Source organism: Tasmannia lanceolata, unplaced genomic scaffold (assembly GCF_043159265.1).
Source record: "Tasmannia lanceolata isolate RefF3 unplaced genomic scaffold, GAP_Taslan_0.1 ptg000025l, whole genome shotgun sequence".
NCBI classification, from domain to species: domain Eukaryota; kingdom Viridiplantae; phylum Streptophyta; class Magnoliopsida; order Canellales; family Winteraceae; genus Tasmannia; species Tasmannia lanceolata.
This window is the reverse complement of record NW_027518702.1, coordinates 2279576-2294249: the sequence shown is the minus strand read 5'-3', so window position 1 is coordinate 2294249 and position 14674 is coordinate 2279576. Positions and strand designations below refer to the sequence as shown.

The 14674-nt window shown below is 38.7% G+C and overlaps 1 protein-coding gene across 12 annotated transcripts in view; it reads left to right on the top strand.

Moving 5' to 3' along the window:
• Positions 1-14111, top strand: part of LOC143857913 (uncharacterized) — a 44378-nt gene extending 30267 nt beyond the window's left edge. For 10 of the 12 annotated variants that reach the window (XM_077368451.1, XM_077368453.1, XM_077368449.1 and 7 more), the window contains 5 exons: positions 680-817; positions 902-1003; positions 10167-10316; positions 11701-11866; positions 12529-14111. In XM_077368451.1, the coding sequence (XP_077224566.1) occupies positions 680-817; positions 902-1003; positions 10167-10316; positions 11701-11866; positions 12529-13685 (1713 nt within the window). In that variant the 3' untranslated portion in view covers positions 13686-14111. The remainder of the gene's footprint in view (positions 1-679; positions 818-901; positions 1004-10166; positions 10317-11700; positions 11867-12528) is intronic. The other 2 variants (XM_077368454.1, XM_077368456.1) reach the window with 2 other exon arrangements.
• Positions 14112-14674: the final 563 nt, after the last annotated feature.

Here is a 14674-nt window from a genome sequence, read left to right as displayed (position 1 = left end):
CTCTGATAACATGTTGAAGGAGAGGAGAGAAGAGGAGAAGAGAAGATATTAAGAGTGAAAGAGTGTGAGAGAGAGAGCTCCCCTCACATATGTATTTATTATAACAAGAGAGAGAGTACAAAGACAAAAGTGCCCTTAGGCACATATACACCTAACAACCACAATTTTTGCTTCTAGATGTTGAAAGATCAATTCTCCACAACTCAAAGTATCTTGCAATATGGCCAATGAGAACCCAATGAACTTAGTCTGGTGTGATGACATTTCAATGAAGACCGTGCATGCGTTGTTGAGCAGGCCTTGGATTTATGACAGAGATGCTACTCTTCAAGGAAGAGTAATAATTGCGACTTAAGTTTTACTGGAAAGAGCATTGTGCATAATTCATTACGTGTGGGGGTCGAAAAGGACAATAAGCGCATGAGTTCAAAGAAGAAGCTATGTAATATGTCAACCATGAAACACTTCAAAGAAGACTGAAAGGATCTGGGTTTCGTATTAGCACCAGTGACACAAGAGATGGTTGATAGTCCCAATGAAGAGGAAAAGGAATCCAGTTATCAATAATAAAGTGATACACAAACTGAATGAGTGATTTAAGGGGATCTAGAGTTTGGCAGGCATGCTATTTGCTATAACAACTGCTAAGACCACTTTTATTTATTTGTGGGTTTTATAGTATTATACTAATCCGACAACTGGAGACAAATTCCGTTCCAAGGGTGAGGTCCTTCGTTATCTTGAAAGTGGAACGCCCTACAACCACACTCAACAACTAAGAGGCATCAGCCTTTGGTCAGGAAACAACCCAAAAGAAGTAAGCTTTGCCCCTCCGAACTCATTGGTTCTTTGGTATCTTTTACGTCTTTATTTAGTTGTTGATTGTTTAATTAACATCTAGCTCATATTGCCAATGGAGGGTTCACCGGAATGGTTGCCTTCAGGCTGGATTACCGAGATTAGGACCCGTAAGAGTGGTTCAAGTGCTGGATCACATGACAAGGTACTCCTCATTAAACAAGAAATTTTCTTTTCATCTCATATTTCGTTTCTAAGGGTATATTTGGTTGCACGTGGACCACTTAGTGGCAACTCACACAACTTTATTGGCACATCACATGCAAGCTGGCATGTGTGCTAAACATAGAAAAAAGTTTTATCTACCTTGCACTATATTAATGGCCTGATTGTGTTATCATTCTATAGCATGTCTGTATATGCATTGTAGAAGATATATCTATCTTCATTGAACTCATCAAATCCTCTTTACGAAGAGCAAAGAAATCTCACATGGTATTTAAAATGACCAAAACGCACCTTGCCAATGTCCAATGTAAATAGGTAGTGGCCAGTCAATTTTTTTTTAACAACAACATTTTCAAAAGAAAAATAAGAAAAGATAATAAAGAGGTTACCTAGTTGTCCCACCATAGTCAGGTAAAAGCCACATTACAAGTTGGGTGTAAAACACCAAGTATTTTTTGCGATGAAATCAATGCAAAATTTTGCCAACTTGTCTGCACTCTGCATTGTGAATTTACCTTTCGATGTATTCTTGAGACATGAACCACTGATGAAAAATATTTGTCCAATTTCTTAGATCTTTTTGTATAATCATCGGTTGCCATGCTAGGATGCATAGAGCCAGAGATACCAAGAAATTTCTTAAAAAAATACATCAGTTACCATGCCATGTTGCCGATGTAGATCAATTATTAGTCATGTTTAATTAATTATTTTCAATCCAAGTTATTGAGGATGGCAGCCCATTAGAAATTTACTTTCATTAAACATTGTTAGTATATTAACTTCAATAATAGTTGCCTTGGTTATTGGGTCATTGTATGCAAATACTGCATTGAGAGAATAACCTTAAATTCAAATAATTGGATGATGAGAATCCATTAGGGTTATGGGTTTGAAATTTTTTGACATTTTCGTGGCTGATAAAAAAGGTAGAAAGGAGGGTTTGTAATCCTTATATTGAAATAGTGGAATTCTTGGCACACCGCCGTACCACGTAAATTTTTTTGTTTCTTGCTTTGTGTGTTTGCATTTCTTGCACCTCTTATTGTCGTTAGCTGCACACCAAGTTTGATCTTGTTTTAGAGAGATTAGAGATCTCTTGGTTTTCAACGTCGTCATTGCTTTTTATAAAGTTGGTTTTCCAATGGAATTGCGGCAGAAGGTAATCGAAGGAGCAGGGTCTTCTTGGGGGTTTGATTCAGGCCAGTCCATCCATATCAGGGAAAAAGGAATGCATAGTGCCAACTGAAAGGATCTTGAGAGGCTAGGAGATTATGGTGGTTGAACGACCATCGAAGGAAAAAAAAAATTGGGTGACCTATGCACATGTTATCAGGGCCCATATATGTAGGAGAAAATACGGGATGCTTGATTTTGTTTCTTTTTTATTTTTTTATTTTATTTTATTTTATTTTATTTTTGTTTTTGCTTTTTTTTTTGTGTGTGTGGTGGAGGAAGGGGGGGGGGGGGGGGGGGAGGGCGTGGTTAGACTGAGCAGGACATAGAGTCTATGGAGTGCAACTTTAGTTGTGTAAGGAGGCGGGGCAAGGATGTAGTAAATATGACAGGACAGGAGGTACGTAAGAAGGGTATCTTCCGCTATCTTGGTTCAATCCTACATAAGGAAGGAGAGATTGAAGAGGATGTTAACCACAGAATAAGTGCAGTTTGATTGAAGTGGAAGCATGCTTTAGGAGTTATGTGCAATCGTAAAATACCTACCAAGTTGAAGGGAAAGTTTTATAAGACAGCTGTGAGGCCAGCCATCTCAGAATGTTGGGCCACCAAGAAGCAGCATGTGCATAAGATGAGTGTAGCGGAGATGTGAATGCTTAGATGGATGTGCGGACACACAATGTTAGATCGAATTAAAAATGAAGACATTTGTAAAAAGGTGGAGGTGGCACCGATTAAGGAGAAGATGAGAGAGCACCGCTTAAGGTGGTTTGGGCATATCCAACGTAGGCCCTTGGATGCTCCAGTTAGAAGAAGTGACTCGTGCTAAGTTGATGGAATAAAAAGATTTAGGGGCAGACCGAAAACAACTTGGGTAGAAACAGTGAGGAAAGTCTTGAGGGCTAGGAACATAATAGAGAACATGACCTTGGATAGGATAGAATAGAAGAAAATGATCCATGTAGACAAACCCAACTAGTGTCAGGATTAGACTATGTCAATTTGAGCCGGGAAAATCCTTTCACCTTCTTCATGAAAATTTTCTAAAGGATTCATTACCCGACCCAACTAGTTTGGGACAAAGGCTTAGCTGAGTTGGGTTGGGCCGTGTACGTATGGAATTCCTAGGTTTTAGATTAGAATCCAAGTGAGGGCGAAAGGGAAACCAATGTGTGGCATTTTTTTTGGCTATTATTGACCAAAGGATCAACAAGAGTAAATGCATGGATGAGGAAATTTTGCTGAAGGTCTTAAATGTTGATATTGGTATGCATGTCGGTCGCCGTGGAAATAGAACATGTCGGTTTTGGTTGGGTATTTCAGTGAAAACCCTATAAAATCATGGGATTGTATGGAAACATATGCAAATGATGAGAACTTAGATAGACTTCAGGGATGTTAGAATAAGCTCAAATTCACACTTAGAAACTAACAAATATGCAAGATATGATCCATAATGGTTTAGCAACCCCGAGCACCTACTGACATGCACTATCGCGCGTATCTGAACCATTAAAAATACACAAAAAGTTGTTATAAGTTATAACAATATAAAATATAGTATATAACTGTGAAACAACCAGTAACACCAAAAGCTTAAGCTGATGAAGATGGCGTTATTTAATCTTTATACTTTAACACTGGGTGACCCCTAATTCTAGGGTTGGCCTACACGTGGCACATGTGGCCCCTCTTTTGGGTTTGGCCATTGCATGTGGATTTTTTCTATCCGAGAGGTTTGAACTCAGAACCTTTGGCTCTTATACCATGTGAAACAACCAGTAACTCCAAAAGCTTAAGCTGATGGAGATGGCGTTATTTAATCTTTTATACTTTAACAATAACAATACAATAGTATGAAATTATGAATTGTGCTATTTATATAATTTTTTAGTCCAGTCTATTTTTTAAGATTTTTGAAATGTATTTATTTTTTATTTTTTAATATTTTTAATACAATTATTATTTTTATTTAATTTTTATAACCAAATAAATAATTTTTAAAATTAAAAAACAACTAACAATTGGTAGATTGGGCAAGAATAACTTACATATAAAAAAGTAGAACCTAACTTGCATATTTGATAACTTTTTCCAAAAATATTTTTTCTATTTGAATGTTAATTGTCGAAAGAATAAAAGAAAACTGAAAATATGTATTCATTGGACTTGAAAACCGAGTTTATTAAGCACTTCAGTTGAATTGTTGACATGTAGACCCAAATCCTGTAAAATATATGCTGTCAACATAACTTTTCTGTCAGCTTGACCGCGACCGTAATGCCACTAACATGCTACTGACATGATCAACGTAAAGGTCGACATATTGTAACAAAATAACTTCTCATGGATTTCGTGTCGGTAAGGACCGTTGACATATATCATCCAAAACCAACATATGTTGACCGTCATTTTGTTTGAAGGATAACAATTTATTAAAAATGGGGCTTTGACCAATATGGTAAAAAAGCCAAAAGAAAAAAGAAGAAAATACAGCAAACAAAAATCAAGGAGGAAGAAAGTCAAAAAGCTCTAGGTTGGGCCTAGCAACTCCAGAGCAAACTAGATGAACAACCTCACTATTGGCGGAGCACCAAATATGTTGCAACTTTATAGGTGACCCTCGACGTGGTCCAGGACCTCTTCGATCACATTGGAAAACTTCCATTGGTAGTTCGCTCCCTTGTTCATCCAATGTATCACGTTTAGAGAGACCTTCCACAGCCAGAAGGTCTAAATCACTAGACTCAACCAAACAAATTTTAGCCAGAAGGGCTTGCACTTTCATGCCAAATGCATCTGTCAGCAACTCTGTCCACCTTATGAAGAAGAGCCTCGATTGCATTTGGCCCTAGGTTCCCTAAGCTGGACCCATCAAAGTTCAGCTTCACGAACCAGGACGGGTAGGCAACCATATGAGGGTTGGCTTGCTCGTGATAATCTTGTTTGATTGCATCTCTGCCCATATCTTCTCAAGGATGACTCAGAGGACACCCCTAAAATATTAAGTACTCCATCCTGCTTCAAAATCAAGGAAAACATAGGTTGCTGGAAGGGGTTGGGCCTGTAGCTCAATGGTTGAGGCTTTGTTTCTCAACCTTGAGGTCCCAGGTTTGATCCCAATTTATCCCACCCTCACCCACCCAAAAAATAACATATGTTGCTGTATCGTAGGAGCTCCTAGTCGCACCTTTGAAGCCTGGCTATTACATTCCTTGCATAGAGCCTAAGCAGAGCCAACAAATCCACTCCCCGATGAATGCAACCCCTTCTAGGCCATGGAGCGTAGGTCCACCCCTCATATAGGCCCTCAATGTGCTATGGAAAATCCATAAAGCTCCAAACAGATTTAGCACTAATGACCAACCAAGTCTCTCTAGCCACCCTTTATTGAATAAAAAATATGATCTAAAGATTCCCTAGCTCGAAACAAATAGCACAATGGCCAATAAGGACCTTATGTTTGCATAGGTGGTCCACCATCAGGAGTTTATTGAGGCAGTCTGTCCATGCGAACATGCAAACTCTAGGAGGGGCAGAAATCCTCCAAGCTCTGATTGCAGGTAGAGAAGACGTAACGATAATAAGGTATTGGTGAAAGAAGGAATAGAAAACTCCTCGTCGGGTCCCAGATCCAAACTCTCCTATCCACACCAACCTTATTGGCAAAGAAGTTAGCGATTGGATAGATTGAAAGGAATAATGAGTTAGGGTTTTGAAAATGGAGAGACAAAAATAGGGGAAACTGGGGTTTCAAATTGGGATAAAGTAACATAGGGAAAAACTAGGGTTTTGAGATGGGGAAGATGTAACTCTGTTGGATCAAATGGAGATTCCCTTGGATCTTGATCAACTTGGCTTTGATCAACTTGGCTTTGATATAGTGTCAAATCAACAAACTTGGTTGTATTCTCCTTCTAATGCAAAGCCCCAATACAACAACTTATATATATGACTGAATTAAATAATTACCAAACTACCATTAGTTACATTCTTCATATGCAGCCATACTCGTTATTTCAAACACCATATTCCACCCTGTAGTCTGAAAAATGTGCTCATGCTTGGAGGATCCACATGGAGTCGCTTGTTGGAAAGTTCCAAAGTTAGCAAACCTGATCTGTGTTAGAATGTTTGTTGTCTAGCAAAATGTGTTATTTCTTAGACCATGTTCCACCCTGTAGCCTAAAAAATGTCCTCTTGCTTGAGGACAATCCTCCAAATGGAGTTGCATGTTGGAAAGTTCTCAGGATAGCGAGCCTGATCTATGTTGGAATGACGCATCCAGCATCTGCTTAGATTGTTTAGATTAAGATGCTGATATTTGAATGTCATTTCTTTTGTAATGAAGAGTATTTTCTTTACCAATCTGAAGAGAATATACAATTCTTTTCTACTACATTTGGAGTTTCCTTCTCTTTATAGAAATGGAAATGTTTAAGTTTTGGTTGAAAATTTTGATGGAAATCTTATAAAATCACGGAAACGGGTTTTTAGAAATAGAAATGTTTTAAGTTTTGGTTGAAAATTTTGATGGAAATCTTGTAACATCACAGAAACGCATGGAAACGTATGCAAATGATATAATTTTTAGATGAAACATCATGAAATGATGGAATAAGCTCACACCTAGAAACCATCACATAAGCAAGAGAACCATCCATAATGATCTAATAGCATCAAGCACTTAGTGACATATGTCATCACGCATGTCTGGTTATTCAGTACACCACATTTCATATGTAATTCATGTAAAAATTTATAAATAATGCATACACCACATTTCACTTGTAATTATATAAAAAATTTATATCACACGTACTGATATTTTTTTTTTGAACAATAGTTAATTTTATTAGAGAAAGCAAAGGGGAAAGACCCCACGACCGAGATGGTCAATACAAAGAGAAAACCAAAAGAAAAACAACCAGCTACAAGCACAGAGGAAAATCAAGGGGAGAGGAGATCTAAGGTCTCTAAAATGATCCGTATGCAAATGATATAATTTTTAGATGAAACATCATGAAATGATGGAATAAGCGCACACCTAGAAACCATCACATAAGCAAGAGAACCATCCATAATGATCTAATAGCATCAAGCACTTAGTGACATATGTCATCACGCATGTCTGGTTATTCAGTACACCACATTTCATATGTAATTCATGTAAAAATTTATAAATAATGCATACACCACATTTCACTTGTAATTATATAAATAATTTATATCACACGTACTGATATTTTTTTTTTGAACAATAGTTAATTTTATTAGAGAAAGCAAAGGGGAAAGACCCCACGACCGAGATGGTCAATACAAAGAGAAAACCAAAAGAAAAACAACCAGCTACAAGCACAGAGGAAAATCAAGGGGAGAGGAGATCGAAGGTCTCTAAAATGATCCTATCAAATCCTGCCTGGGCTAAACAATCCGCATCACTATTTCCTGACCTCCTGACATGGTGAAAAACGGCCGGATACCCCTCGAGACTATTCTGGATCACTTCAATAACACCTATGAATCTCCAAGGGTGAGGGCTTCTCCCATCCAACGACCTGATAACATTTAGGGAGTCCCCTTCTACGATCAACCTACACAAATTCTCTCTCCACATAAGCCGAATACCCTGAATAACGGCACTCACTTTAGCCTCGTTAGAATCCTTGATCCCAATTGGTCTAGAGAAATCCTAAGCCTAAATAACGGTACTAACATAAGCCTAAATTCCACATGGTTACTGCTTTCTCATCCCTAAGGAGACCTCCAACTCTAGGGGAACCTGGATTGCGGATGCTCTGCCGATTAAAATTTAACTTCACCTTGCCTGAGGTTGGAGGATTCCGTTGCAGACAACACACCTCAACCCTATGATCTAGCCGACACTTTGAATTTATTGTTGACACAAGTGGCACTTTTAAAAGTATTGCTAGAAGTTTTCGACTTAATGTGGGCGTGTTGACACGTTTTTGTACCTTGTTAAGTGTGACATACAGTTTTATTATTGAAATGTGGGTTTACCTCTTTTATTATTTTTTTAAATTGTTTACCTCTTTTATTATTAAGTCTTCATTTATTATAAAAGTAAAACCACCTTTTAGCTCTTTAACTAATATTTGCTGCTATATCTCCTAACCTAAAACCTAAACAAACTCTTATTCCAATACTATATTCATTGTATCATACCGGTCTCCCTTTCTCGTTGTATATTAGAGATGTATGAGAACTAGAATAAATTGATAAATTCATTATTATTTGGTTATCTCATATTTGTTTTAGATCATAGTTGATTAATTCTAAGATTTATTTGTTTGTTAAATGAATATCATATTGGAGGGATGCCAAAATCATAGGAGCCCTTGCGTAAACCGGCTACAAGGGCTCCCCCATTGGATCCACATCATCCTTAGTGCATTTATAATGGCACTGATAATGCTATCAGAAAATGACGTGGATCCAATGGAGGAGCCCTTGTAGCCGGTTTACGCAAGGGCTCCTGTGAGTTTAGCATCATATTGTTACAAATAATGATAGTAATTAGTAATTTTATATGTATGTACATGTCACCATTTCTAGATTTTTAGATGCACGTCAGACAACTTGTATCCATGCCGAAACTCAACACGTGAATCCGTATCTACTGATCATGATTATATATACTCTGTACTTTAGATGTGTCACCGTTTCTAAATTCTGGGGGTTTCCCGTGCCCGACATTCCTTCTCCGTGTCGACACGCGACACTCGTGTCCGTGTCCACAAATCATAGCCTCAACCCTTTCCCTACTAAAACAGATCTCCTTCCAGCAATGTCTCAAGACCTCACTAGAAGTGAATTTGAAGCAAAGTAAATTCTGATCCAAGAAATGACAAGCAATTGAATCTTCGAGTACAAAAAAAGGGCCTTATGTACTGTTTTTGAAGATGTGAGTGTTCCTCTCCTTCCATGGGACCCACATAGCCAACATCACCAGTCTCTATATTGATATAGTATACAACTTATAGACTTACTGAATTGGTTTTTGTGTGTGTTTTGATTTCGGTATTGGCTTCGGTGGGGATGGAAGCAGAAATTTTTCAGTCATTTTGTTTGGTTTCAATGGAAATTCAGAACCATGACTGTATGATGCATCATATTGATTTTGTCCTCATTGTAAATGCTTGCCTTAGATTCTTTTAAGTGGCCTCATTGTTTCACCATTTAACCAGTGACTGAAGGTTTAGTATAGTTCTTCGATATGGCATGGATAAGGCTTTTTTTTTTTTCTTTTTTTTTGTAATGGCGGCATGGATAAGACTTAGGGTGAGGATTTTATACAAAGTGTGATTATTGGTATGCCAACCATTCCGACGTTTGTGTTAATATGCATAATAGGTGTCTGTCCATTATCGTCACCATTGTGCTGGTTTTATGCCTAGTCCGCTGCTACGCTTTAGGGTTGAGTATAATTATTCATTTCATTCTTCATAGTCTTGTTAATCTTCTATGACATTGTACTTGGTTACTGATTTATCAACCTTATCTGGCATGTATCTAATTCATTAGATTTGCTGGTTGTTAAATTATCAAGACCAATCCTGCCATTGTTCATTGTTCTTTTTGAGGTTGACCAAAAAGAGTACTTTTTGGGGATTCATATTTTTCACTACCATTCATGTCAGTTAGTCCTGCCGACCCCAACTAGTTTGGGACGACGGCTTAGTTGAGTTGAGTTTTCATGTCAGTTAGTCCTGATTTTTCTTGGTAAACAATTGGCTGCTTGTGCTATTTTTCAGAAAAAAGTAGTCATGCTTTGCTCAGTCCGCTGTCATTTTTCCTGTCTCTTAGAGTTGGTTTATTTTCATGTTGTGCTGGATTGCTTTCCATCTAATATTGCTCATTTTATCTTTTGTGTTTGTATCTGAAAACATACTAGTTCATCTGGAACTACACACATGTTTTTTGTAATTGGTAAATTTTTGCAGTATTACACTGACCCTGAAACTGGATGCAAATTCCGCTCTAAACCGGATGTCTTTCACTATCTTGAAACCGGTGAGCTAGGAAAGTGCGTAAGCAGACCAAAGAAATTAAGCATTGACGATGAGGCTCAGTCATTACAAAACAAAGTCTCTGTGAGTAAATCATCTCCAAATTTATTTTGCCTCTATGTTCTTTACCTCAGCTTCCTTTATTTGTCCTGTTTTTTGCATGTCAGCATATAAAGAGTTTCTGCTTATCTTGCTAAAGTAGTTGCTCTACAAGAATATCTTGTTTTTCTCGATGTTTTGTAAACCGGACCAGAAAATGAATGGGAAATTACATATGGAACCCACTCAAGAACCGTGAATACACTTGTTGAATTTACAGACATCACTCTGTTTCGGAAAAGGATGTTGGATGAGATACACTGACTTCCTATTACGGTCTGGAATATCCAATATCTCTTTCCTTTCCATTGGTGATTGTGAAGTTTAGGCTTTGACCTCAAGGTTACACAGTTGGAGTGCTCATCACTAGGGAAAAAGTACCAACTTCTACCTCCTTTAATCCTAGTTGTTAATAACCCTTTCTTATAGTTACTGTTTGATGATGATGGGTATGTCACTGCATTACGCTTATAGTTCTGAAAGCTGTATTTTTATTTTTATTTTTGAATGGCAAAGCTGTATTACTACATACCTAAAATAGAGAAATAGTGTGTGTTTGTCACCTACTTGAAAGGTAATTCTGGTCTTATTCTGAATTGCCTGGAACTAAATCATTTTATAGTATCCAAAACTCCCTCCCTTCCATGAATTGGTTAGGGTTAGGCAAAAAAAGTTATGAGGAAGTCATTCCTGTCTAAAGGCATGGTGAAATAGAAGAGTAGTCTGTGCTCTCTGTATGTGTGCACGCGGAAAGAAAAGCCAGAGATTAGTACAACAATTTTTTCTTGGTTATGGCCCTATAATATATTGTTTACCTTACTCATAACTGTTTTGTGTCTTGATGCTCACTACTTAATCAGTCTTTCTAGTTGTATTAAAAAGTGAACAGTTCCAGTAGGACAGGATCGTTCCTCAAACTTTTGGTAATCCATTCTCATTGGTGTAAAGGGGGTGGGATCCATACCCATTCACAGGCCTTGAATATCATTTAAAGGGGGTCCATTACTCCCACCAATGGGAGGTGAACTTTTCTGCACATACAATCAGCACTGTTCCCTATATGTTATTTATAATATATATCCAAAAATGAAAAGGGATAATATTAAACGGCCTAAATAAAAAATTAGGAAAAAATAGAAAATAAAAGTTCGTTGATACATATTCATTGCTTCAAAGAAACCTTCCTTGTTTTATACACCTCATAACTCCGAAGTTAATGTTAAAAGAACTCCTTTGAAGGGTTTATGAGTTCTTTACTGTTATGCCAGATGCATTCCCCTTCCAATAGCCATAATTCCTATCGAACTGCTTGCTCATTCCTTTTTCAGCGGTTTTGACTTTATGCAATTTGTTTTGTTTTCTATCTTAGGCTCCTGATGCAAGAAAAAGACAGAAATTAGCAGGCTCAACAGCAAGGCGATCCCTTTTTGGGAACCGTGGCTTGAATTGTGATGAAATGGCAGCAGAACAGCCCAATGGATCACTGTTGCAAGAACAGTGCTTAGCCCTTACCAGTGACAAAAAACATTGTCAGGGTAAAATTCTAAGCTTTGTTGTAACGAACTCCGTGACTGCTGGTTTATTTTCTTAGTATTTCAGAATGATCTTTCTAGGTGGGATCCTGAAATCACTCATGTTCGAAATGATCTGAATAAACCCTCTTGACCTGATAACACTAATCAAAATCTTCTCAAAAAAAAAAAACAAAAAAAAATAAAATAAGTGGCCCTCAGCAAAACTCAATGCCCTCTTGTAAATATGACTTGTGGATTGAATTCACAAGGCTGCAATAGCAAATTCCAATTGAGCTGACAGGCCAAGGCCTTCTTCTTGGAGTTTATGATCCATTCAGAAAGTCCAGTGAGGAGCTGCAATGGGGTTGGATTCGAATGGTCTTTTAAAAGCCTTGCCACTCTTGGGTCTGCCTTACACCCAACTTGATGGCCAACTGATGACCCATCCAAGCTATGAAAAGTTACCAAATATGGGTGTGTCTAAGGCTTGCGAACATTTAATCAGCCTGCCTTTCTAATGAAAGTAATTAAAAATAGAGGGGGTGTCAACATCATCTCCCTTTTTGAAATTGTATAAATGCCATTGGTTAATGGATGCTGAAAAGATAACTCAAGTCTCATAACTCCATAGGCTCATGTTAGAAGTCCTTCACCCACTGATCTGATCTTGTTTCCATTGGCAGTTGGGGAAGGCGCTGGGCCAAGCAACATAAGCCCGCCAAATGCTGAGCCAAAGAGAAGGCAGGGAAGTAGGAGGGTTGGAGCCAAAGATCACCTCGGCACTGGATCATCAGAAGATAAGAAGCCCTCAAGGAATGGTGTGCCTTCAAAATTGAGAGAGAACATAATTGAGAGTGCATTGCTGTTGGAATTGGAAGATAAGCAACTGTTGGCGATCCAGATGTCACCGGAATCAGAATACAAGAAGCCCGCAGAAAATGGGATGCTACTGTTGCAAGCAGAACACGAGAACCAGTCGGACAATGGTGTACAATCAGAGGCTGTGACCCTACAGAATGGGCTGCCGCAACTGGAAGTGGAAGACAAGAACCAGTCAGATAACGGAGTGCCATCAGAGTCTGAAGACAAAAAGGGCACGGCAAATGGGCTGCCGCCAATGGAAGACAAGCAGTCTGATAAAGGATTACCATCAGAATCTGAAGAGGGCAAGTCCCTGGAAAATGGGATGCTACCGGGATCCGAAGACAAGCAATCGGAGAATGGAGTGCCATTGGAACTAGAAATGAAGAGCCTGCCAGAGAATGGAGCGGAGAACCAAAAAATTGAAAGTGCCCGCACTTGTTCAAGAAAACGCAAAGATAAAGAAGCAACACGCTTTCCTCGTCGAGCGTCAAAGCGACTCGCTGGAATCGAACCCGAGGGGCCACCAGTCTTTATGAATCTCGACAGGGTTTATCGTCCTACGGCTAAACAACAGGCTCATCATGAAGCTGATGATCAACCTGGTGGCTGGGCTCGGTGGGCGTCCGACCAGCTTGATAAGCTTGAAGCCAATCCAGAAGTAGAGTCCATTCTTCATGCTTCCAAAAAAACTGCACAAGAAGGACAAACAGAAAAGCTCGAAGAAGAGAAACTCGCCGATGAGAAGTCAGTTTCTGCGCTTGTCTATCCGTTTGGGGATTCATGGCCAGATCCATGCCTCGAATTTGCATTCAAGACGCTTACAGGTGTAATTCCAGTAGGGGAGGAGGATACATTAGCGATCCAAGACTACTTCCAGAAGCAGATCGTTATGGGTCAGACGAAGAGTCGTGTCAGCTCAGGTTGTGGGCTTGAGAAAGAGAGCAAGGAATGCCAAAAGGGGAAAGTAAAGCATTAGTAGAGCTATCTCCACTTGGAGGAAATGAAAAGATCTGTAAATATATACTGTCTTTGGTCTCTTTTAAGCCCTCTGGTTTCCCCAACTTTTAATGAAAAAGTAGTTGTGGGAAATGTTCTTTGTGAGCAAAAGTTTGGAACCTCAGTTCAGCTGGCGCAGGAGGGATCATTCGTAATTCTCATACTCGGTCCTAGGACTGTTAAGTCTAAATGGTTAAACAACACCATTAACTCTTAACAGGTTAAGCTTTTGGAGTAATTGGTTGTTTCACAGGGTACCACAACTATTGTCTCATTACTCCCAACTCCTTGATATAATAAAAATCCATGTGTACAACCAACCCAAAAAAGGTGCCCCCGTGTACAGCCAACCCAGAAAAAGAGGGGCCGCACTAACACCAACTTAACAGCTTAAGCTTTTGGATAATTGGTTGTTTCACAGACTTTTCTCTCTCATCGCCATTTCCTTTCATGGGCCATCCTTTACTGATTTCTTTCCCTTGGAGCTTGGAAGATGATTTGGAGATACTTTAGTCCCTCCCAGAGTGCATTGGGAGTGCATGCCTTTTTCTTGCACAACCTCACTTGGCAAGATCAAAATCACAATATTTATTTAGCAAAAGGATCAGAGGAAGATCCATTACTCCTCTCTTTATTCATTATAAAGTGTTGTTCTTCATTTGGACTCAGGTGCTGGGTGCTGGGTGGTTTGGAATCATTGGTTAAAGACCTGATGTTATATTGACATGTTAGAGGTACAGGATCTATGGGATTGATTTTTTGCCGCTTTTACTGTTCAATGGAAATTTAGACGAGGTAAGAATTTGCAGATTTTTTTGTGGAAAAAGTTCCCTCCTGATTTGGATGGGATGGGAAATTAAATTTACAGTGGCCGATGTAGGCATTGCAATGGTAGACCTTTTGGGGCTATACAAATGTATAATATGCTTTAAAAGTTGGTTTTATGGTTTTGAAAGATATTATTTCTAG